General features: G+C 39.6%; 1 protein-coding gene across 2 annotated transcripts in view; it reads right to left on the reverse strand.

The window, feature by feature from the left end:
• Positions 1-639: 639 nt before the first annotated feature.
• The window catches only part of tncb (tenascin Cb), a 94,163-nt gene continuing 71,510 nt past the window's right edge, over positions 640-23,292 (reverse strand). Inside the window, exons 13-33 of one of the 2 annotated variants that reach the window (XM_084113327.1) lie at positions 20,933-22,618; positions 20,170-20,433; positions 19,966-20,081; positions 19,175-19,328; positions 16,834-17,103; positions 16,453-16,638; positions 15,215-15,304; positions 13,863-14,126; positions 11,101-11,376; positions 7,085-7,357; positions 6,192-6,314; positions 5,064-5,207; positions 4,718-4,837; positions 4,474-4,617; positions 3,650-3,780; positions 3,341-3,473; positions 3,074-3,225; positions 2,683-2,779; positions 2,394-2,555; positions 2,116-2,279; positions 640-1,952 (exon numbers count right to left, since the gene is read on the reverse strand). In XM_084113327.1, coding sequence (XP_083969453.1) covers positions 1,842-1,952; positions 2,116-2,279; positions 2,394-2,555; positions 2,683-2,779; positions 3,074-3,225; positions 3,341-3,473; positions 3,650-3,780; positions 4,474-4,617; positions 4,718-4,837; positions 5,064-5,207; positions 6,192-6,314; positions 7,085-7,357; positions 11,101-11,376; positions 13,863-14,126; positions 15,215-15,304; positions 16,453-16,638; positions 16,834-17,103; positions 19,175-19,328; positions 19,966-20,081; positions 20,170-20,433; positions 20,933-22,618 — 5,060 coding nt within the window. In that variant the 3' untranslated portion in view covers positions 640-1,841. The remainder of the gene's footprint in view (positions 1,953-2,115; positions 2,280-2,393; positions 2,556-2,682; positions 2,780-3,073; positions 3,226-3,340; positions 3,474-3,649; positions 3,781-4,473; positions 4,618-4,717; positions 4,838-5,063; positions 5,208-6,191; positions 6,315-7,084; positions 7,358-11,100; positions 11,377-13,862; positions 14,127-15,214; positions 15,305-16,452; positions 16,639-16,833; positions 17,104-19,174; positions 19,329-19,965; positions 20,082-20,169; positions 20,434-20,932; positions 22,619-23,292) is intronic. The other variant, XM_084113328.1, reaches the window with a different exon arrangement.

Here is a 23,292-nt window from a genome sequence, read left to right on the forward strand (position 1 = left end):
TACAATGTATTGTTGGCTATTGCCACAAATATACCCGTGCGACTTGTGACTGGTTTTGTGATCCAGGGTCACAAATGTGTATGTCAGGCCATGAACCCCTCATTGTCCTCATGCCAACCCTTTGCCACCCTATAAGTAATTTTCTAGATTCGCCCCTGCTAACCGGCATGGCATGTATTTCACGGTTCTGCTCATCTTAAACGAGCCTACTGTGATTTAGTAGCAGAATTTAGACTGTCATATCTGTGACATTAATCGCGAACGGTTTCTGAAGTACAGCAACAAGGACGAATGAGAACACGCTTATTAAACATAAATACACATAGCCTACTTTCAAAATATGGGTTTCATTATCTACGATCCCATTCATCAAAAAGTAGTTCCCCCATCACCCCATTACCTTCCGCCTTTACCTGTCTACCAGGTAGCTGCGGATTGGTACAGTGATGATAAAACGGTCAGCCAGCCAATCAGATTGCGTGGTCGCACTTATACTTGAATAAAGTTAAACAACACAGCAGCATCTATTTCTATATGGATTCCATGAAACGAATGAAATGTTTTGAATATATGTGAAAATTGTAAATGTTACATTAGGCTAATTTTGTCTGTCCAAATAAGCACAAGTTGCAAACGTGATTTATTAAACAAAATCTGTTTTATTGTAAGAGGGGTTACAAAGAAACACCTGTTGTACACCCATTTAATAAACAAACAAACAAAAATATTCAAATACCAAAACGAGACATAATTTACACAGGTATTGTATGGGTCAGTGGTTTAGTCGATAGCAGGGTAGGGGCAAACACGAAGACTTATTTTGTATATTAATTCTTTCTGCAAACAGAACTTTCATATAAGACTATGTTTACAATAATTTCAATAACCTGGCCATTACTTTTCCTTTATGATTCTTGAACATTATACAAGCTCATAAATGGCGATCAAAGTATCACTTAATCCAAAGATTAAACATAGGTCCCGCCTTAACCTTTGTTTCATTTAAATCTTTTAGAGGATATCAAGCAACAAATCAAGATTCTTATGCTTTGTGACTGAATGCCAATATAGTTATAGGGTACAGGAAACACGACAAAAGGTGCATATAAATGAACACTTAGCAGTACTGTAAAGATACCAGTTCGAGAAACGTGCCACTTGACTTCAGAACTGATGAGTATGAGATGTGGGAGAGAGAAGAGCATGGGTACTTAGATTTATCACACACTGGCTAGAAAGAGATGAAAAGTTATCTGAGCCTTCCCACTAGATATTGTTATGCAGTCCTGCATATTAAATGCTGAGTTATCATGTGCCATTAAACTTCTCACCCTAATTGAGAAGTTAAAGATAAAGTATTCTTGAGGCTAACCACAGCCTTGGGAAGAGGCTCCAATAACATTAAATAAAATACCACACACAAACATTCAACTCTCTCCACTGTAACTGTATGTGATGTACAGAAAGAATAATATCATTGTTTTTTTAACTGGAAAGCACCAAGCCAAACTCAAAATCTCCCCTCCGTCAGCATTGTATTATCTAGATGTTACTGAGTGTCTGTCTTTGGTGTGCTTATGATGTACAGGCACAGTGTGTAATGTTAAACACTTCACTATGAGTCTATTGGTATACTGTTGAACAGAAGTGGTACACACACAACTGTGTATGGACTTCAGCTTTTTATTGTTCTTGTTTTCCATGAGTAGGAGACTGTAGAGAGCAGGCTGGGCTCCTGGCAGTGGCTTTGGTAGATGAAGGGGATGAGATGATGCAGGAGGAACAAGGGGAGAATGGGCAGCAGAGGAGGGTAAGGTTGGTTGGAGTCGGAGCGCACTGGTTTATGATCGCTTTCTCCTTCCCTCAAAGTTCCTGAAGTTGGTGGGCCTGATCTTCATCTCTGCAAACTCGACAGAGTGCTCATGACCCTTCCAGTGGAACCAGTTTACACCCTGGAGAAAAAAACAAAAAAACAATTAAAATCACCTTGACATAAAGTATGTATTTCTTTCATATTCACATGATTCTCTGTTTGAGTTCTTACAGGAAGTCAAACAAAAATGTCAATTTGTCTCTACTGTATGAAAAGTGAGAAAGCACATTTGAATTGTGTACCTTGCTGTGACTGTTGTCTCCGTATCGGCCCATTATATTGACTCGATGACAGTTTTTATACCAGAAAGCTCCCTTATAAGACAACGCACAGTTGGTGACAGCTATATCGTTGTCATGATCGTAAGTTGAGAATGGACGGCTGTGGTGGTACGTCATTGAGTCACCTTTAAAACAGCATCATCACAAAATCAGTCAGATTTTGGCAAAATTTTAGGCAAAAATGTATAATTAATTTAAAATATATATAAATAGAAGTACAGAGGTGTCAAATACTTTACCTGCAGTGCCGCTGTATCCTCCAACATGGACTTTGTAGCGACTGCGTGGTTCAGAGACTGAAAACTTGTCATACTGTGCATATGCAGACTCTCCCTTATCTCTGAGGTCCACACGCAGCTCATACTGCCCAGAGGAGGTGATCTTGTGGAGGTTTGAGAGACCTGCAGACACAGCCAATGGGATCAGTAGTCCAATATGCTCAAAATTTCACCATATCATAACACATTTGGACCTCTATACTTAGGGCAATATTGGCAATTTGCCATGTCTGCACAGATATAAACATACCCAGCCAGAATTCATCATTCAGGTCACCAAAGCCTGCAGTGTAGTTCTTCCAGTTTCTGAAAAACTCCACTTTACCACTCTGCCGTCTCACAAACACCTGCGTGGAGGTACCACAATATTTCAATGACTCTTGTGTATGAGAGCCTGTTTTTGCTCTCTGTGTTTGATGAGACTTTAAGGAATAGTTCACTTGAAAATTCAAATTCAGTCATCATATGTTTACCCTCATGTCATTCCAAACCCTGCATGACTTTCATTGGAGCATTTGGTATGATATATGGGTGAGTAAATGTTTTAATTTTTGAGCGAACTATCCCATTAAAAAACCTCTATAATATAATAACAGCTCATTTTTCTATCCTGCATGTAATTTGGAGGAATAATTACTCACAATCCAGCCGCCTCCATCAGTGGTCATATCGCAGTAGACCTGCAGGGGCTGACTCTCATCTCCACGCACATAAATAGTGTGCAAGCCTGAGGCTGTGTCTCCATTCAACAGAGCCTGCGAGCAGTCTTTAGGATGCTTGTACAGCACTCCAACTGTGATAAAGAAAGAAAAGAGTTTGACCAAAGGGCAAGTTTATTTATTCAACATCTTCACAACTAAGAGTCCATAATCATGTAGTGAAGCTGTAAAATAAATATATCGGCTCACTGGTGGTGAAGACTGTAGAAATGATTCTGCTTCTCTTTGGCCCAGCGATGGCCTGCAGTTTGACTGAGTATTCTGTGGAGGCAGTCAGCTGAGACATGCTGTAATACGTTGCTGTGGGGCTTAGGACAACCTCCTGAGCCAAGAGAAGAAAACCAAGAACATACAACTATCAGTACAGAAGCATTGGACAGTGCATGTAGTAATCACTGGTGACCGGAAAAATGATCAAGCTTTAGTTTTAAGGCCCAAATAAACTGCTGTAAATCATCATGTTTAATGTTTAGTCATTTATTTGTGCAGTTCACTCACCTTGACCATGCCATCAGCCGACTCAAAGCTGAGGATATACCCGCTGATGTCTGCTCTTGGTGGCTTCCATGTCAACATGGCAGTCTCTGTTTGAATATTACTGGCAGCCAGATTCTGAGGGGCATCAACATCTGTGACAGAAGGCACTTGGTTAATGCAATAAAAATTAGCATGTACTGATAATTGGCCATCCCCACTATGTGCTCTTGATGCTGACAGTGTGTGTGGATGAATCTTAAATTTTGGGCACTTATGTCTGAAGGGTTGATATTTATTAAAACTATTTTTTTTTTTAGTTTTGTTATGAAGGTCACATTATATATAGATTATTTATAGATTCCTTTTCCCAAACCCAGACTTTTAAATTACAAATTACAAATATTTAAATGGTTACTGAATGAAAAATTTCCATTTCCAAATAAAAGTTGAAATATTCTCATGAACCGAATATTTTTTTTAAATAATTTACCATGAAGCTGATAGTTTAAATATTAATGTATGATTGTTTAAATATTAAATGTAAATGATTTAATTTATTCAAAATGCTAGCTATGAAATTAGCCTTAGCAAGACAACCAAACCTGCCTTTTTAATTCAAAAACTGTATCAAATGTCATTTCAACCACATAATGCCATTAAACACAGTAATCTGTGCTGCATATACTGCAGGTTCACTGTTGGACAGTCAGTGGAGGGAAAAGTAAGGGATTTCATTTAATTTTTGGTCGTCATTATGTATACATTATAGAAGCTATGCTGTTTCGCTTTATTCGCTGTTTGTCTTGTGGTGTTTGTGTGCACGAGTGAGTGAGCGTTCACCTTACCTGTGGTGAACTCTGTTGTGGTTGCAGCACTCTTGGCTGCCTCTCGGACTGCATAGACTTTAACGGTGTATAAGGTGGCGGGTGTGAGGGAGCTCAGCTCAAACTCCACAGTGTTCCCAGACACCCTTTCCATCACTGGAGCCACTGACAAAGAACAAAACACACAACTGAGACTCACTGCTCTATTGTTTTAGTCTGTAGTGCCTGAAGCAAGAATAATGAATGACAGTCTGAGCTGAGTTACCACTGTCTGCGCTGTAAGTGATGACATATCCGTCAACAGTAGCGATGGACGGCTGCCACAGCAGCAGGGCTTCGGTGTCAGTGATGTTGACTGCTGTCAGACCGCGTGGTTTATCCAGGGCTGAGGACCAACAGATACACAAATGAGAGAAGCAAACTTGGAGTCGATTGCTAGGCTTCTGCCAGACAGGAAAGCAAAACACAACTAATAGGCTTACTATACAGACTAAGGAGAGGTAGACTACAAACCAGTCTAATCTAGCTATGAATATGAGGTGCTAAAACATTACAAAATGATTTAATAAATTATTAATTATGTTAAAATACATTATTAGAGTGAAACGTACCTGTTGTGACCCTGTCAGATCCTGGTTCACTCTCCTCCAAGCCCTTCACAGCGATAACAGTGACCTGGTAGGTCACTCCAGGGGTCAGATTAGGCAGCATGGCTTGAGACTCTCCTCCATCTACTCTCAGTGTCATAGGGCTGCCTGCAGGGGGAGACAGAACACTGGAATAAACTAGAATACCCATTGTCACTAGAGGGCAGCATTGTCTGACTGATTGGCATGGTGACATGCAAGAATACTCTGCTGATGGATAAAACAGAGATTGGCTTGATTGATGATATGCACTGATAGATTCACATAACTGAAGACGGCCTGATCTAAAAACCTGCACAGAACACTGAGAGGCTAAAAGCACAACATGGCACTTTATTCAAACAATTTATTATGCCAAGAAGACAGTCTAAGAGAATTTCCTGCTCGACTTGTGCAATATATTATGCAATACATAATTTATGACAAATAATAAACTGAAGAAGTACAAATAATAATATGATTTGCCAACAGGCAGCCATCCAAACGCATTGAAAACCACACGGTAAAGTCTCACTTTTCGAAGATGGCCTGTGTGTCAAAACTGACTTTGAAGGAGGAAGAATGCTTTGCTTTTCTATCCAGACCAAAAGCTCCAAATGTGCTATGAATAGTACTAAGGCATAAAAAAGTACACGAAAACTACATGTTAAAAAGTTTGGGGTCAGTACGTTTTTTGTTTGTTTGTTTTTTTAAGAAATTAATTTTATTCAGTAAGGAACAGTCATTTATAATGTCGCAAATATTTCGATTTCATATAAATGCTGTTTTGAACTTTCTATTTAGCAAAGAATCCTGAAAAGGTATCACGGTTTCCACAAAAATATTAAGCAGTACTACTGTTTTCAACAATCAGCATATTAGCATGATTTGTGAAAGATCATGTGACACTGAAGACTGGAGTATTATGGCTGCTGAAAAAAAAGCTTTGCCATCACGGAAATAAATGACATTTTAAAATATATTCATATAATACAAACCAGACCAGTTATTTAAAATTATAATAATGTATTTGATCCAACTCCAAACTTTTGAATGGTAATGCATATAATTATAAAGTAACAGTACTGAATCGATAATGACCACGTTACTTACCACCCTGAACGGGTACATAGGTGACCCGGTAACTGTCTACATGGGTACGGGGCATAGTCCAGTGAACAGTAGCAGACGTATCGGTCACATCAGAAAAGCGTATCCCCTTGGGTGTACCTAGGCCTTGGTAGAAATGACACACATAAGAAGCACAACAGGAATGAATTGTTAAAAAGTGTGTGGTCTCGCAATTGACAAATAGAAGTTAAAACCAAAACCTTTTCCCAGAAACAAGTAATTTTAGACCGTAAGAAAAAACTAAAGTGCGTGTGAAGAAACTTCTTAAACTACCCCTTTTATCCTGCTGAACAAATAGATGCATGAAAGTAAACATTCAGGACATGAGGACAACCAACTGTGCGGCTACAGATAAAGGACACACAGACAAAAGCCCTGGCCTTAAAGCCATTTCTCAACGACGGACCTCAGAATCTCACGTGACAGATGCAAGAAGATTAACTTGCCCCCAGTACAGAGACACAATAGTGTGACATGCCAACATCAGACACAAGTGGAAAATGAAGCTCGCTAGTATAAAGGAAAATTGAAGATTGAAGGAAAATACACAAAATAGTTGGTCTTGCTCTGTAAACAAAACCCTAGATCACACAGCAAATTAGAGAGAGAGAAAGTAAGACTGGTGATGAATGAGAGAAGACTTGGATGAACATGTGTCGTTGATGAAAGTCACTTGAGCTACTCTGTAGACACAATGAGAAAATAATGAGTGGTATAATTTTGTTAAATATGGGATATTGAAAGACTTGTGTTTGAAAGTTTCCATTTTCATGTTATAAGTTTTGACCAAACCAATCAACTAGTTAACAGAACAGAAGAAAAGAAAGAAAACGAGTTAGTGGTTCCTCCACCAGCGTCTCTTAAAAATCCAATACCTGTTCGAGCTACAGCCAAAATGGGCCGGAATTTCCGTCCCAAAATGATCCCAAACAGCTCAATTTCATACTCCATATCTTCATTGAGACCTGTCACTTCTTCTGTTCGCTTGTCTCCAGATACACTAATCAGGTGGGGTTTGCCCAGTCCATTAGAATCGACGACTTTGAGGGTGAATGTATCAAAGACGCCCTCCGGTGCTGTCCATGTCAGTTTAAAGCTGTGCGGTGTGATGTCCGAGACCAAAAGGTGCTCCACTTCAGGTTCAGCTTCTGTTTGATACAATAATAAAGTTGTTCTTCCTCTGCAAACTCTGTGAAATGTACTTAAAAGATGTTAAATGACCAAGAAGTGCACATGCAGGTCTTTGTGGTGTTTGTTAGAGACAATTCAGTGATAATGTTAGTCATGCATGAAAATATAGCCAATTGTTCTGTCATCTATCAGTTGCTTCTATATCTATGGCAGGTGATGCTGAAATCAGTGAGCCAGTAAATTTAATTTACATATTTTGATTAGAATATGGAATGAGATCTGTTGGTTAGTAGAAAAAAAAATTGACATTGATGAATTTTCCACCATTATATTAGGTTCCACCATCATAATTGTATCGCCATATAATAGCAGTCATGCAGAGTTCAAGACAGAGCTGTTCCAGGACAATGACATATCCATAATAATCATATTGACAGAAGGGCTCATCCTGGAAAGGCATTTTTCGTATCGTTTTTAGCTGAACTGGCAAAATCCACTGACATATTAATCTCTAGAGAAGCAATTGTGGTAAGGATATGTAAAACTAAAAACCTAAAGCTTCAGGGATGTCTTGACCAAGCAATGTACTGTATTTTCAACAATGGCTTTGTTTGTGACAGATTTTTAATACTATGTGGTTTGTTCTTCATCGTGTACCAAAAACCAGTTACTGCAATACACATGTTTCTTGCCTTTATATTAGAGGTAGATTATAGCACCATGAATTCAGTTGATTAAGATTTATCTTTCTTTCTTTTTTCTTTTTCTTTTTTTTTTTTACTTCATCTGATGGAGGAGTAGCAGCATGTTAACTTGTTATAATAACTTGACCTAATTAAATATGTTAATGCAGTTAAGGCTGTCCTTAATTTGACATTGTAACTTTTTAACTCTGTTCAGTCTAATTTCTATAGGCTGGAAAGAAAAGTCAGAACCAGAGACGTCCAACAATCCAGCAGCCAGGCTCTTAATGTATAATTTATTTACAAATACAGGAGGGAAATAAACATTCTGATTACAATTTTAAAAGGAAAATATATATTTAGAATAATCTGATCACCGTCTCCTCTGAATATATGTGGTCATGTTATTTCACACAAATTATGGAAATGGGATGGAAATTTATTCAAGTTATTAAACTGAATTTTGAAATTTAAACTGAACAACATAAATGCTAAACAAACAACAATGTAGTATTGATCCAAACCGACAATGCTTTAATAGAGCCTTGTTGACCTAAACTAAACTTTCATGAGAGAGAGAGAGAGAGAGAGAGAGAGAGAGAGAGAGAGAGAGAGAGAGAGAGAGAGAGAGAGAGAGAGAAAGACCCTTGACTGGACTGAACCTCTTCTTCCTCTAAAGCTCTGGATGATGTGAAACAGAAAAGACATTTGTTGAATGTGGAAAAGTGTTTGAAATGAAAACCAGCGAGGACAAATCCTGTGGAGCTGTCCCTCTTCATTAGCACTGTTCACTTGTTTAAGAGTGTCAGCAGTGTTTGAGGCATTTCAAGAGTACTAACATGTGCTCTCCAAGGATCACTTTCATCTGACTGGCTTCTAAGTCTCTCTGGTCTGACAAAGAGGCATCTGTTTGTGGAGGTGGAGAAGGCGCCAGCTAACCTACAGAAACAAGGTCTGGAAGCAGCAATTCTACAGCAGGCAGCAAAATCCTCTGAGGGGGATATCTGTGTTAACGCAGCTAAATCTTACAGCAGGGATAAGCACACCAACTATAAAGTGAAAAGTTTCTGTAAATATTGTTCTGATTTTTAAAGCTCGTATTACTCAGGGCAGAGTGAGGCAAGAGTTCATGGGTCATCTGACATGAATAGAGAGGAGGTTAACAGAAATCCAATCAGTTCCCCTTCTCCTCTGCCTATTTGCATGCAGACTTGAGAGACTGCTACAACTGTGGCCCCTGCAGCCACTGGCTGATAAACGCCAAGAAAATGTGTGAATGTGAGGCATAAGAATGAGAAGTAGTGCAGGGTCAGAAAACTGGGCGTGCATACTGAAAAGATCCTTCACAAGAAGCGACAAAAACTCCTCAGGATCACTTCCATGGCAGTACACCCCAGCCTAGTCACCCGCTCTATTCGCTGACTCTCTGAGGGGGGGTTCTGGGGCAAAACTTTGGTATGTGCCTAATAAATGTATGTTTGTTACAATACAACTTGTCTGGTTTGCTGGTGGACTATAAATGCCACAAACCAAATTATTTAAATGGACTCACCAGCAATGTGAATTGAATGCCGCAAGTCAATTAGAATGAAAAAGCCATCATTAGTCTAACTTTGTTTTGCCTGTTAAACACAAATGTACCAGTGAAGACAGGCAGAGGTCATTTACTGCACCTGCAGGCTTTGCTGGTGATTATGCAGACGTGAATGTGTGGGGAAGCATTATGATGCTGTGCAGGTGTGCTCTGAATGTCAGCACACTTCAACACATTATTCAGCAGACGGGAAGAGTGTCGACATTTCACAGAATCTGCAGCTGACTTAAAAGAGGCTTTTTTGTGGCGCTTTGCAAATTTGAGAGATTATCTGCATTTGAAATCACATGATGTCCAAGTATGTACTGCATTTAAGAATTAATTAATAAAGTATGTTCTACCAACCCGATCTGATGGTGATTCGTACGTATTTTATGAGGTGGCTAATTCATTCGAACTCACTCGTACGAATTTGTACGATTTTTGCTAAATCGCACATATTTAACGAGTTGCCCAATTCGTACGAATGACCTACCCCTGACCATGCATGTAATGTATAAAATCCAGACATACTACATCAGCCATGTTGGTATTGTCATGTGACTTAAGACATCAGCATCTGCTCCCTATTATTTATGATATTGTATGATGTCCTCATATGTTTTATGAATACTGTTTATTCTGACATATTACATTTGATGTATTGCTTTTCGCATACTACATGGGGAAGTAGGCATATTCGGATGTTGGGATTTATTCTGGAATCAGTAATGGATAAGGCTGTGTAACGGAGGCCAGCTAGTAAGAGCTGTGCGAGTAAACCTCACTCCCCTGGCCTCAAGGGGCTGAGGTGTTTAGCATCCTTGTTAGCCCACCTGCCTCCCATGCCGGAGACACCGGTTCGAATCTCGCTATCCCGGTGCGAGTAGAACAAGATGGGTTACAGCTGCATTACACTACCATTCAAAAGTTTGTGGTCAGTTTTTTATCTGTAAACAGTGATCATTTTTTTCAGAATTCTTTAATGACTAGATAGTTCAAAAGCACAACAATCATTTAAAATGTAACAATAAAATGATTTAATATGTAACATTATAAATATCTTTACTGTCACTTTTGATCAATTGCATCCTTGTCGAATACAATTTCGGTAGTGTGGTAGGGAAGTAGGCATTTTCAAACAAGGTTTTCTTCAGGAATTTTTGATGAGGCTGCATTATATTTATGTTATTTAGTTGAGAGTGCCCAATATTTACTCAACCTTCTATATTAATAGTGGAAAATAAAATAAATACTAGTTTTTTATGGAGATGATAGATATAGATGGAGAGATGAAAACACTAAGAAGGATACAAAAAAGCTGGTTTAAAAAAACGTGTTAGAATCAATTCAACATGTGATGTGATGAAAAAAATTGCAAATTAAAAGAGACAAGAGGTTAGTCTGTAGTGCTGCTTGAGGCACAGCATTTGATCCAAAGACTGGAAAAGAAAAGATGCCAAAAGACAACCAAGCTGGTCCAAGACATGGCAAGTAATGATACCTGTGATGGCTTCAGCAAAGACAGGATCTAAGAGATCTCCCTTGTACAGCCCATACAGTGTGACCCTGTAGAAAGTACTAGGGGAGAGGTCAGTGACAGCCAGGCTGAACTCCTGACTGGATAATGTGTGGTTCTGGGCATCAAATAAGCCATCTGGGTCAGACACTTCAATCAGAAAGCCCTCAACCTCTCCTCTGTCCAGCTCCCAAGACACACTGAAGCTGTCCCAGGACACATCAGAGATGGTGATGTTTCCCACCTGAGGCTTCTCATCATCTGGATTACAAACAGATCAGAAGATAATTATTTTGGCAGGAAAACATACATTTAGGAGAAGAGCATCATGGGTAATGGTAACTAAAGAGATTTGACTTCTTAAGGCATTCTCTCTTTAAGATGATGGTAATTTCTGTTGTTTGGAATTAAATGTCATTGAGGTGAAAAAAAAAGTCCTGAAAGGTAAAAAAGACATAAAAAATCCACAGTGCAACATGTTTTACATTATTCAAAACAATGCAAATTATTTTAACAATTAAAGGGGGGAAAAATCCATGTTATGAGCAAGTCGAACAACAATAAACCACTTAATTTGTTACTCCTAAAAAATTAATCGCCATCTGTTCCAAACAGAACAGGAACATCTGCCCATGCGGTGAAAAAAAAACACACAAGTAATAACTTTCAGAAAGTTGTAGTGACAAACAAACAAATTTGCAGTCATTTCTCTTACAACCTATTAGCATCCAAGCACCAGTTTGCTGAGACAGCTTTGGTATTAATGGCCCTGAGAAAAGCCATTAATTTTTGAAGGTCCTGTCTAGCCTGCCTGAGCAGAGGTACGCTGAACACTTCAAACATGGGAGGCAGCCATGCAGCCATGCAGCGCAGTGCAACCTATAATTGAACATCATTGTGCATTGTCAGCATTCACAGGCAAAGTGAGGGCAGATAGCAAGGAGATGCACGGTGGGCTAACCATTATCCTGTCTATGCACATTCAAGAGGGCAGAAACGTGGCGTGCAAATAGGGTGACAATGGGGATGAAGTGAATGACCTTCCCAGGCATTAGGGCCGCTTGTCGCTTTTGAAACCTGGAAATGAAACAATATGAAGCTGTCAAACAGCAAAACAACTCATTGATCATCTTGTGCCATTCATGGGAAGTGAAATTTGGTCAAATTGTTTCATTTTGCACACTTATTCAATAGAGTTCTTTCCACTGAAAGCGGCCCATGCAAGTCTGAGGAGTGGTCCTCACTGCATGCAGATGGGAATGAGAGGAGGTAGAATTAAAGAATGGCTTTATTGCGGTGAGATCCTCAAGCCACAAACACCTCAAGGGCATTTGGATAAAACCATTGTTGGACGCATGCACAACCCTTTATGGCTCTACATAGACACCACTGTATGGGCTTTGAGGCATGCATGTTCTTTACACCATAAAGTTGCGATCACATTTGTCACAAGCAAAATCCAGTAATTTGAATAGGAAACCATGCAATTGGGTACTTCATGTGAGAGCGAAAGGGTTTATGTTGGACAGGGAGATTCACCACACTGACCAACTGCTTGGTTTGAAAGGGACTTCTGTCTGAGATGTGCTTCATACATCACTACACACGTTTTTTTTATTTCACTAATGTGACCGTACCTTAACACAACATAGCTTTGTGCATGCATGCATGTGATGGTTTGCTCTCTCTTTTTTGGCCTGGTTATGTCCTGATATGTTTCCATTGAGATCTCAGTCATCAGATATCCACATCTCCATGTTACAAGCTGAAACTCTTCTAATAATGCCAGAGAAGCATTTAGTGAACAGAAGAAAGCCAGACCTAGAGTTCTCCCTGCCCCCCATCTTCCCAAATCCTTTGGGTCTGAGGGAAGTGTATGCCCATGTTTGTGTGCCGTGTCTAAGGCCGATAATGGCTGCTGAAATAAATGCATTGATTATAGTGCTGGTGATTCCAGAGACAACATTTTAACAGGCGGCTCAGCATGTGTCCTATTTATCAGTCCGCCCCACAGTTCATTGTGGTCAAATCACGCAAATCCAAAAGGGGAGTGGGCTCACTCTGACGATTATCACATGAATGAGCTTTCTGTGCGTGTGTGAGAGTTTGTGTGTGTGTGTGTTTTTGGGATCTTGAGAAACACTTTATCTGTTGTCTTGCCTTGGCAACCAAAGCAAACAACTGAGGTTATATTTTGTAGCTCCCTGGTTTTAGTTAATGATTGCTTTGTTATATAAGCAAGAACATTTTTGTAACAAAGTTCTGGAAGTTAAGTAAGTGGCATCCTGACCACAGTGCTTTTGGCTTTCATTGTTTTTTCTTTAAAACATAAAATAAACCCACATGCCACTAATGAGAGAATGGGGATATTAGGCTTCAATTTTCAGTGGCATACTGACAATATGAATATTTTGAGATTTTTATAGAAGTCTTCTCAAGATAAGGAGCTACAAAATGTTTAATTCAAATTCATAGAACAAGGACTTCAATATCTTCAAACTCCAAAATAAATATTGACACTTATGGGGGAAAATAGTGAAGATAATAAATTCCTGAGTTGCCTTCAGATCCTCAGTGGCCTGCTGAATAAATGTTTATGTGTGAAAGATTAGATTCAAATCATATTTTTGGAAAGCCGATTTCATGATCCAAAGCAGTATTGCTTTTGTCACTCTAGAAGCAAGAGAAAATGGGATGTGAAGATGCATTCTAAATATATAAATGAAAATGTAATGATGCACACTAACCTGTGGATGCTGACAAGGTGGCTGGCGCACTCATCTTTCTTCCTCTCTTGGCAGTCAGGCTGATGGTGTACAGCATGCCAGGGTTCAGATCACTCAGGATGTAGGTATTGGCAGCACCAGGTACCTCCAATTCAGTTCTCTCGCCGACCGCAGATGCAAACACTAGCTCATAGGTGTCGATTTTGGCGACCGGCCTCCTCCAAACAAGTGTCAGTGTGGTCTCTGTGGTCTCACTTACTTGAAGCTCTTTGGGAGCATCAAGATCTAAGAGGACAGGGACAAAACAGTACAGGATTAGTTCATAAAAAATGACAATTCTGTCATCATTTACTCACCCTTGTTTTGTCCCAAACCTGTGCAAGTTTCTTTCATTGAATACAATAGGAAAAGAAACTGGATTGAAGAAACTGGTTGCTTATTTACATTCAATTACAATGAATGGGAATTGAAGCTTTCAAGCTTCAAGAAGAATGCAAAAGCACCATAAAATATCATAAAATGACAGCAGGCTATATTCATAGTCTTCTGAATATATTTTTCTCCGTTCTGTCACCAGGTGGAGTTTTGGTTCCTTTCCACTGTCGCCTTGGCTTTTGGCTTGCTTAGTTGGGGACATTTGGTATTCAACAACATTATTGATCTGCCTTACTTAAGGTGGATGATGATGCAATTTTCTTCTAGAAACAACTTTGTTGTATTATTTTCATGTTATCAATGTGAAGCTGTTTTGATACAATCTATATTGTAAAAAGCGCTATATAAATAAAGGTGACTTGACTTGATTTGACTTCTAAAGCTAAACAATACTTTTGATAATCCAGTGAGCTGTTAACCATTGCAACCAGATCGGTCAATGAGTTGAATTCATTCAGACCTGTTTTGTGAACTGGATCAAGTGATTCATTAAAAAGATTCAACAATGAATCTTTCACAAATCCGACATGAACAAACCAAAAGATTCATTTTCAATTGACCACAGCAAATTACATTACTGGCCAGTTTGTCACACAAAGACTTCAGAAAGCACAGGGGTCATATGGACCATTTTTATGATAAATGAGCACTTTGATATGATACTTTTTCTTGTCCTTTTGGTACTTGACAGCCCCAGTCCTCCTTTTACTTTTGACATGAGAGAGAGTAAATTGTTTTTCTTGAACTATTCCTTTCAGAATTATAAATCCTACAACTGAGCTTTATTATGAAAGATCTCACATGCACTTTTTTACTCAGTTTCATTCATGCTGTTGCATATCATAAGAGAAGAAAATGAGAAAGAAAATCACATTAAACAAAGTAATAAATGTACATAAAACACCTGTGAGTTAATGACCATTTTTGTTAAGTCTTACCAGTCACAGCATTGGTCGTTGCAGGCAAACTCTCACGCTCTTCCTTAATGGACGTCACTCCCATTCCATACTCGGTCCCGGGCCTAAGGCCTAAGAGAAAACCCAACAAAAATCATTTCTCTCAAATCATTAAACAAAACGAAACCATTAATATCTCGCATTGGTTGTTTTTGGAACCTACATGGTAGGCAATTGTTTTCATTCTAGCAACAGCCTGGTTTCAATTTCATCTGCGTGCCATATCAATCTAATGCCTTTCAGTGGCTGCATCAAAGAGCTTCTCCACATGCCAGAGACAATATTTACCATCATACAAGAGATTCTCAGATCCCCACAGCCCCCATTCATAAGAGCCCTTAGCCCAAATCCCACACTTTACCCCTTTTAATGCCTGTATTGGCTCCTGCAGAGGTCACTATACAGGAGTCCTCCAGCATGAAATTACGCCTAATGCAGAGGAAGCTCATTATCAATAAAATCACAGGCGTGACGGCAATTACAGATAATAACTGTGTGAAAGAGACAACTAGTGAGATGTGTGTGTGTGTGTGTGTGTGTGTGAGAGAGAGAGAGAGAGGCTCTGCGTTATTAGCCGAACAGATCGTCCGCCTTATTTACAGGGAACAGGCCTCCCAAGGACAAAGGAGCAAACCAGACAAAGAATCTATTATCCATTTTGAATATATTTTTTTTCTCCCAGCCATGATAATCCCTGCTTGCGGTAACACATGGTTGTAGAGAATAAGAATTAGCACAGGAGATTGCCTCAAAGCGCAAATGTATAATAGAAGTGCTGCTGCGACGAAGAAAGCCTCCACTTTCCCTTTTTGACTGGGATTTTCACATTGAAGCACCAGTGTTACTTCATTTAAGGCATGAATAAGGCATTATCAACAAAAAGGGTATAGCATCTCATTCCACTTTAGTCGTGTAAACATTTTACGCCACTAAAACAAAGGCGCTCATTTGGAAATAAGTGGTAAATGGTACAAGTAATGCAATAAAAAACTTAAAATGTATAAAGTTTTAAATTAGTCTATTTCTATTCAGACATACAGAACAATAGTTTTCATATTGTTTTAAATCCTTTTTGAGAATGCTCAAAAAGGATTGCCTTATTTTTCCCTCTTTTTGTTTTCATACGTAGTTTTTAATCTCTATGATCTGTTTGTAATTGATTTGTAATCGCTTTGTAATCTCTGGAGAGGAATTTTGTGTAATTCAAACTGGCCTCTCACCAGTGATTTTAGCCTGAGTGGTGTCTTGCGGGCCGCTGGGGAAGACCAGTTCTCCATGCTCCCCTCCAGAAAGTGGGCCGTATTTAACACGGTAATTCAGGATGTTGGCTCTGCTGTTTTTCCACTCCAGAGTTATACTCTCATCTGTCTGTTCAACTGCCTTGAGGTGCTTTGGGGCATCCAGGTCTGAAACGCACGTCAACATGTGGATGAAAGAAAATGCTTCTTGTAAACATATGGTTATCCTCCAGGGCTAGACAAACAAAATTGCTTCAATGCAATGTCTAAGTGCACCACAATTATCAGTAGACCTGCTAAAGAAGTTTGAATTCACTTTATGATGTGCTGAAAGGATTTCTAATTGTTGAAAGGAGTCTGTACCTGTGGTGAAGGTCTCATAGACGGGAAAGCTGGTCATCTCTCCCCTGTGGGCCATAAGAGAGACCTCATACTCGGTGTCCGGATACAGCTCAGCCAGATGATACTGGGTATCCATTGAGGAAAGCTTGACTGTGTTCCTGTCAGAGGAATCTGTGTTTGGGCCATAGGACACAGAGATCCCATCCACCTGAGCAACAGGCTGAAACCAAGTGACGAGGGCTGTTGTGTCCGTCACATCACGCACATCCACTTGGCTGGGGGCATCAATCACTGCGGATGAGAGGAGAGGTGTGTGAAAGCTAGAGGAAAAGCTACATAATGGGAACATCTATGCAAATAGATGATCTAAAAACAGCTTTTTGATATCAAGGACCTCCAAATATGATAATTGTCCACATAAAATATAATGACAGCTATACATTTTTATTCAAAAAGACCCATTTATACTATGTATAAAAATATTAATTGTTTCATTATTCATTTAATTTAAAATAAATCATTGTTTTTTTCCACATTGTCACTGTGCTTAAACCAAAATAAATGATTAAAATAGTAAATAGTAAATTAAATGTAAAAAAAGATCTGCAAATATTACAAAAATAGTTTTTCATTTAATGAAAGTAAAAATGCTAGATTTCTTTTTTTCCCCCCTGAAATAGAACCACAACCCCCAGGGGGTCCCTGATTTGAAAAAAACAAACAAACACTATTTGCTATTATACAGATGCATTTATATCTATATTCCGGCATTAAGATTAAGGTATTTTACCTGTATACTTTCTCCAAGACTTAAAAGAGGATAAATAACTATATATGTCTTAATTTCTATGGTAAGATCAGTTTGTCACATTAGGAAGTGTATTGAGAGCAGATACCTATGTGAACATAAGATAATATAGAGGAACTGCATGCAGCTTAGAGCAGATTTGTGCATGCAAGATACTCCAATGCACCAGTTATCTCACGGGAGGACAGCCTCTCATGTTGCTGAGTGGTGCCTCCCACACACTGAGAGTGAGGGAGAGAACTCACTTTGAGCAATTAGTCCTCCTTTAATGCAAATCCTATGTGGCACAAGTCGAAGAAATGGAGTAGATGGAGCGTTAGAGCCATGCTGGGAGATTTTTTTAGACATTTGTAAGACAGCAAAATCAGCATGTTGTGAAGGGAAACTGGTTACTTGCACTGACAGCGTAAGAGGCCAGTGTTGTAACGGCACATCTTTTCAGAATAGGGCTATAATCTCTGTGTGTGTGTTATTTTTTTTAAATAAGCTATTGATAAAAGTGAAAGATTGTTTGGGAAATGTCAAAATGGTAAAAAGTAGTACACCATTTGAGGGTAAACCCTTATCCTACAATTATTTAAAGCAAATCATCTACAGTCAAAGAGGATGAAAAGGCTTGTAACTGGTACTCAGAAATGTGGTGCAATACAATAATGTTTATATTTGTTAATATGTAGAATGATATTTTAGTTTCATACTGATATAGGAAGATGACAAAATATATGACAAAAGCTATGAATTATTAATAGCAACAAATTATCAAATAAAAATATATTATTCAATACCATGACTAAGACCTTAAATTGTATAAAGATGATACTGTAACTTAATTTGTTTAAGATGTAAATCTTAAATCTCAGATGTAAAAGTCTGGTCACACTAGCATGGAAAATTGGAGGATGCAAAATACTTTTTCTTTCATGTTTTTGAAAAAAAGTCTCTTATTCTCACTGAGGCTGTATTTATTTGATTTAGAAATCAAATTTACACTTCAAAATAACTCTTTCAATTTTTTTAATGTATTTTATGATGAAATCTATTTCTGTGATCACAAAGCTAAATTTTCAGTAGCCTTTACTCTAGTCTTTGTTGTCACATGATCCTTTAGAAATCATATGCTTATTTGGGTCTCAAGACATTTATTATCAAAATTTTATTTATTAAAAATGGTTGAGATCCTTAATATTTTTGTGGAAACTGATCAATTTAATGCATCCTTGCTGAATAAAAGATGGAATTTCTTTCAAAGCAAACAAATAAAATCTTACCGACACCAAACTTTAGAATGGTAGTGTTTAGCTGATCCGGTGTAGTAATACAAAAGTAGCAAATGGCAAGTGCTAACGTCTTGCAAAATAAGGTATCATTACCAGTTAGTCTAACTCAAAATTAAACATTTCAATTTTCAGCAGAACCCTGCACTGCAAATAACTGCTAATTAACATAAAATGCTGGCTGCCCTCTAAGACATTCTGGCTCTTCAAAAAATAAAAAAGGCCTGAAAAAGAGCAGACTGGTTATGGCCGCCTGTTAATTGCGTCGACAGCTGCTTACTTGTGACAACGTTCTTGCTGGATGGGTGTCCGCGGGTGTTGTTCTTTACGACCTCAAGCTTAACTTCATACTCTTGTCCAGGTCCAAGACCAGACTGCTCAAAGGTGGTCTCAGGTGGTGTGAGAGAGTTCAAAATCTCTCCATCCTCTTCTTTCTGCCATTCAAAAACATATTTTTTGGTTAATTGAATTGGTGAATATATTAAATCTGAAAACAGATCACTGGTCAAAGGTTCTGTTGGTTAATAACACCACAAATCATCAAAGAAGCAACCTCAGGAAAACAAAGTCAAGCTCCTATGAGCTACAGGGTAATGAGAGGGTGTCCTGAGAGTAAACACTTGGGTCTTTTAGCTGATTCTACTTGGATGAGTGTTTCACTTCACAGTGAGAGTTATTTTGGCATTGACATCTCTAAACTTGATGTGTGAATGAGACTGCCAAGCTGTGTTTTGAAAGAGGGATGTAGGGGAGGTTTGCATGTTCTAATGGTGCTGTTTTTTAGAGTTTGCATAAGCCCTTGAGAAAGAAAATAAAGCATTACAGAGACAATAACAGTTCTGTGGCACATGGTCACACATGCTGTTGCCAGGAGCTTCTTAGAGGGTTTTGTCTTGGAAAACTGCAGACTTCTCATCAGTAGCTTTTGCTTAGTGGCACCACTCAGCTATTTTCTCATTTTAAACTATTACTTGCAAACAGAACAGTCCTTTTATATTACAACTTCAAGGCAAATATATGAGGGCAGTGATACACTTTTGATTCATAGCCCTATGATGCCAGGACACTCACTGTGTTTCTGAAGATGAGGTTCCAGCTATCAAACGGGATGTTCAAGGGGTCCCACTCAACCTCTACTGAAGTCTCTCTAACCGATTTGAATTTCAGACCCTCAGGTTCAGGGAGATCTGATCGTAAGATAGAGCAGCTTAGCAGAATATACTCAGGACAATATAACAAATAACTTTCCCAAGCATTAGATGATGTGTGACTTACGTGTGGCGATTCTGGCACTGACAGGGACACTCATCTTGCTGTTCAGGACAGCAAAGACACTGATTAGGTACTCTATGCCAGGCTCGAGCTCCCTAATAGTGGCTGTCTTCTTTTCACCAGAGACTTTCATTTCCATTTCTAAACCGCCAGTAGCCGTAGGCACATAGGTGATAAGATACTCTGTCACAAGCATCTCATTGACCCAGGTGAGGTCCACTGTTTCTGGGTCGACTTCAGTCACTGTAAGGTCTCTGGGTGGGGAGACTGTGGATTGAAACAGATCAAATGATTGACTTCATCTTAGTCAAGAACCTCTGAGTCAAAAGATAACATGCAGAACTTGGAAAACAACATCTCCTTGATATTGTGCCACAATTTGTGGGAAAGAGAAATGTTAAGATAAATACTTTTCCAATGATAGCTTAATGTGCAGAGACAACTAAGTAAGCTATTCATGATTGATTTCCTCAAATGTGTAAACAAAGTGTAAACATTGCCTAATGCCTAACCCACTGGCTCAACCAATTATGTGCAGTTTGGGGAAGAATTATGGGTTTGTCTGACCAATGGCAGATATGTAGGAGTGTTTGAAAAACGTTATTTTTGCAAATTTTGTCTGGTGACGCTAAGCTTAATACACATACACCTTAAGTCATTTATATTTACACCTGCTTCATCTTTGAGAAAGTATAATAGCCAAAACTGTAAGTAAAAGCTATACATGTGCAGCTTTATATATTCTGTGTGAATTATAGTGACTTACTTTCAGAGCAGTCGTCGCCAGTGAAGCCTAAATCACATATGCACATTCCATTCAGGCATTGGCCTTGGTCATTGCAGTTTTCTGGGCAGGTCAGAACAGAGCAATCCACACCAGTGTAGCCTTCAAAGCAGATGCATTTTCCATCTTCACAGTAGCCACGGTCCAAACAGTTGTTAGGACACATCTTTGTACCACAGTCCTCCCCAGTGAACCCGCTGTTACACACGCACTGGCCATTTACACAATGTCCTCGGTTATGGCAGTCACTGGGGCAAGTCAACTCGCTGCAGTCATGGCCTGTAAAGCCAGTGTGGCAAACACACTTGCCGTCCACACACTGTCCATGGTCATTGCAGTCATTGGGGCAGGTCTTGATACTGCAGTCTTCCCCAGCAAAACCATCATGGCAAATACACTTGCCATCTACACACTGTCCACGTTCATGGCAATGATTGGGACAGGTTTTGATGCTGCAGTCTTCTCCAGCAAAACCATTGTGGCAAACACACTTGCCATCTACACACTGTCCACGTTCATGGCAATGATTGGGACAGGTTTTGATGCTGCAGTCTTCTCCAGCAAAACCATTGTGGCAAACACACTTGCCATCTACACACTGTCCACGTCCATGGCAATGATTGGGACAGGTTTTGATGCTGCAGTCTTCTCCAGCAAAGCCATTGTGGCAAACACACTTGCCGTCCACACACTGTCCACGTCCATGGCAGTGATGGGGGCAGGTCTTGACACCGCAATGTTCTCCAGCAAAGCCATCATGGCAAATGCACTTGCCGTCTATGCACTCTCCTCGTCCATGGCAGTCATTGGGACAAGTTTTGATGTTGCAGTCTTCTCCAGCAAAGCCCACTTTGCAAATGCACTTCCCGTTGACGCATCGACCACGATCGTGACAGTTATTGGGGCAGGAAAGCTCTGAGCAGTCGTCACCTTCATATCCAGCATCACAAATACACTCACCATCGACGCACTGTCCTCGGTCATTGCAGTTGTCGGGGCAGGAGAGAATGCTGCAGTCCTCGCCCTCGAACCCGGGGTCACATATGCACTTCCCATTGAAGCAGTGACCTCTCTGATTGCAGTCATTGAGACAGGTGAGCTTGGAGCAGTCATCTCCGCTGTACCCAATATTGCAGACACACTGTCCATTGACACACCTGCCACGGTGGTTGCAGTTTTTGGGGCAGGTAAGCTCCCCACAGTCCTCCCCAGTAAAGCCCTCATCACAATAGCAGGTTCCATTGTCACAGCGGCCACGGTCAAAGCAGTCGTTAGGACAGATGAGCTCAGAGCAGTCAAACCCCGTCCAAGGCTCGTCGCATACACATTCGTCATCCACACAGCGCCCCCTGCCAAGGCAGTTGTTTAGGCAGTTGGTTAAACTGCAGTCTTCACCGATGAAGCCCTCCTCGCAGAGGCAAGCCCCGTCGATGCAATCTCCATTCTCACCGCAATCTACAGGGCACAGCTCGATACTGCAGTCCTCCCCACCAAAACCCTCGAAGCAGATACACTTGCCATCCTCGCAACGGCCTTGATCCTGGCAGAAGTTCGGGCACTCTGGCTCAGAGCAGTTGACTCCCTTCCAACCGGGCTCACACAAACAGCTGCAGGTCTCAGTGCTGTAGTTGCCACGGCCACTGCAGTAGGGTTTGGTTGTGACTTCACCTGAGAAAGAGAGTGAAAAACACTTTCATGCTGGTTTAGGTGGGGATGGGAATTGTACAGTACACTGGTTGAGCTTCATGTTTTTGATTCACTAAAAATAATTGGCTTGTTATGGTTCGAACACATTTTGTATATGAAACCAATGAAAAATCTATTTTTACATGTTTGCTTTGAGGTCATGGTAAAAGACTAAGTAATGACCCGAGTCGCTTGTGAGGATGAAATTAATCAAAGTATCTAAATCTATGCAGTCATAGAAGGAATTTTTGGGGAGGCTGATATAATCTTGTTCAAACCAACAATAGATTGCAGCAGGTTTGAATTTTATATGTTTAGAAATAATTACGCTCATGTATACAAACTACAAAGGATCATGATACAGAAAATGATACAGAAAGCCTTGAATGGTTACATCTTACAATTATTGGTTATGTATGCGGAAGAAGGTGAATTTCATTTAGCTTGTGCCTTTCTCGTTTTTTCAGTCGCATTTTGGATGGAAGCAAACCGTGTTGAGTCATTAGCAATAAGTGGAACATTTTGCTGTCAGCTTCTTCTAACATTCATGTAGTGATTTAAACTCGTTTGAGCTACCACGTATGAAAGAAAAAGAAAAATCTATATTTTTACATTATACGCATCTGTGTTATGCATGTTAGCCGATACATTTTTTA

This window comes from Abramis brama (assembly GCF_963993115.1).
Source record: "Abramis brama genome assembly, chromosome: 5".
Classification (NCBI taxonomy): Eukaryota; Metazoa; Chordata; class Actinopteri; order Cypriniformes; family Leuciscidae; genus Abramis; species Abramis brama.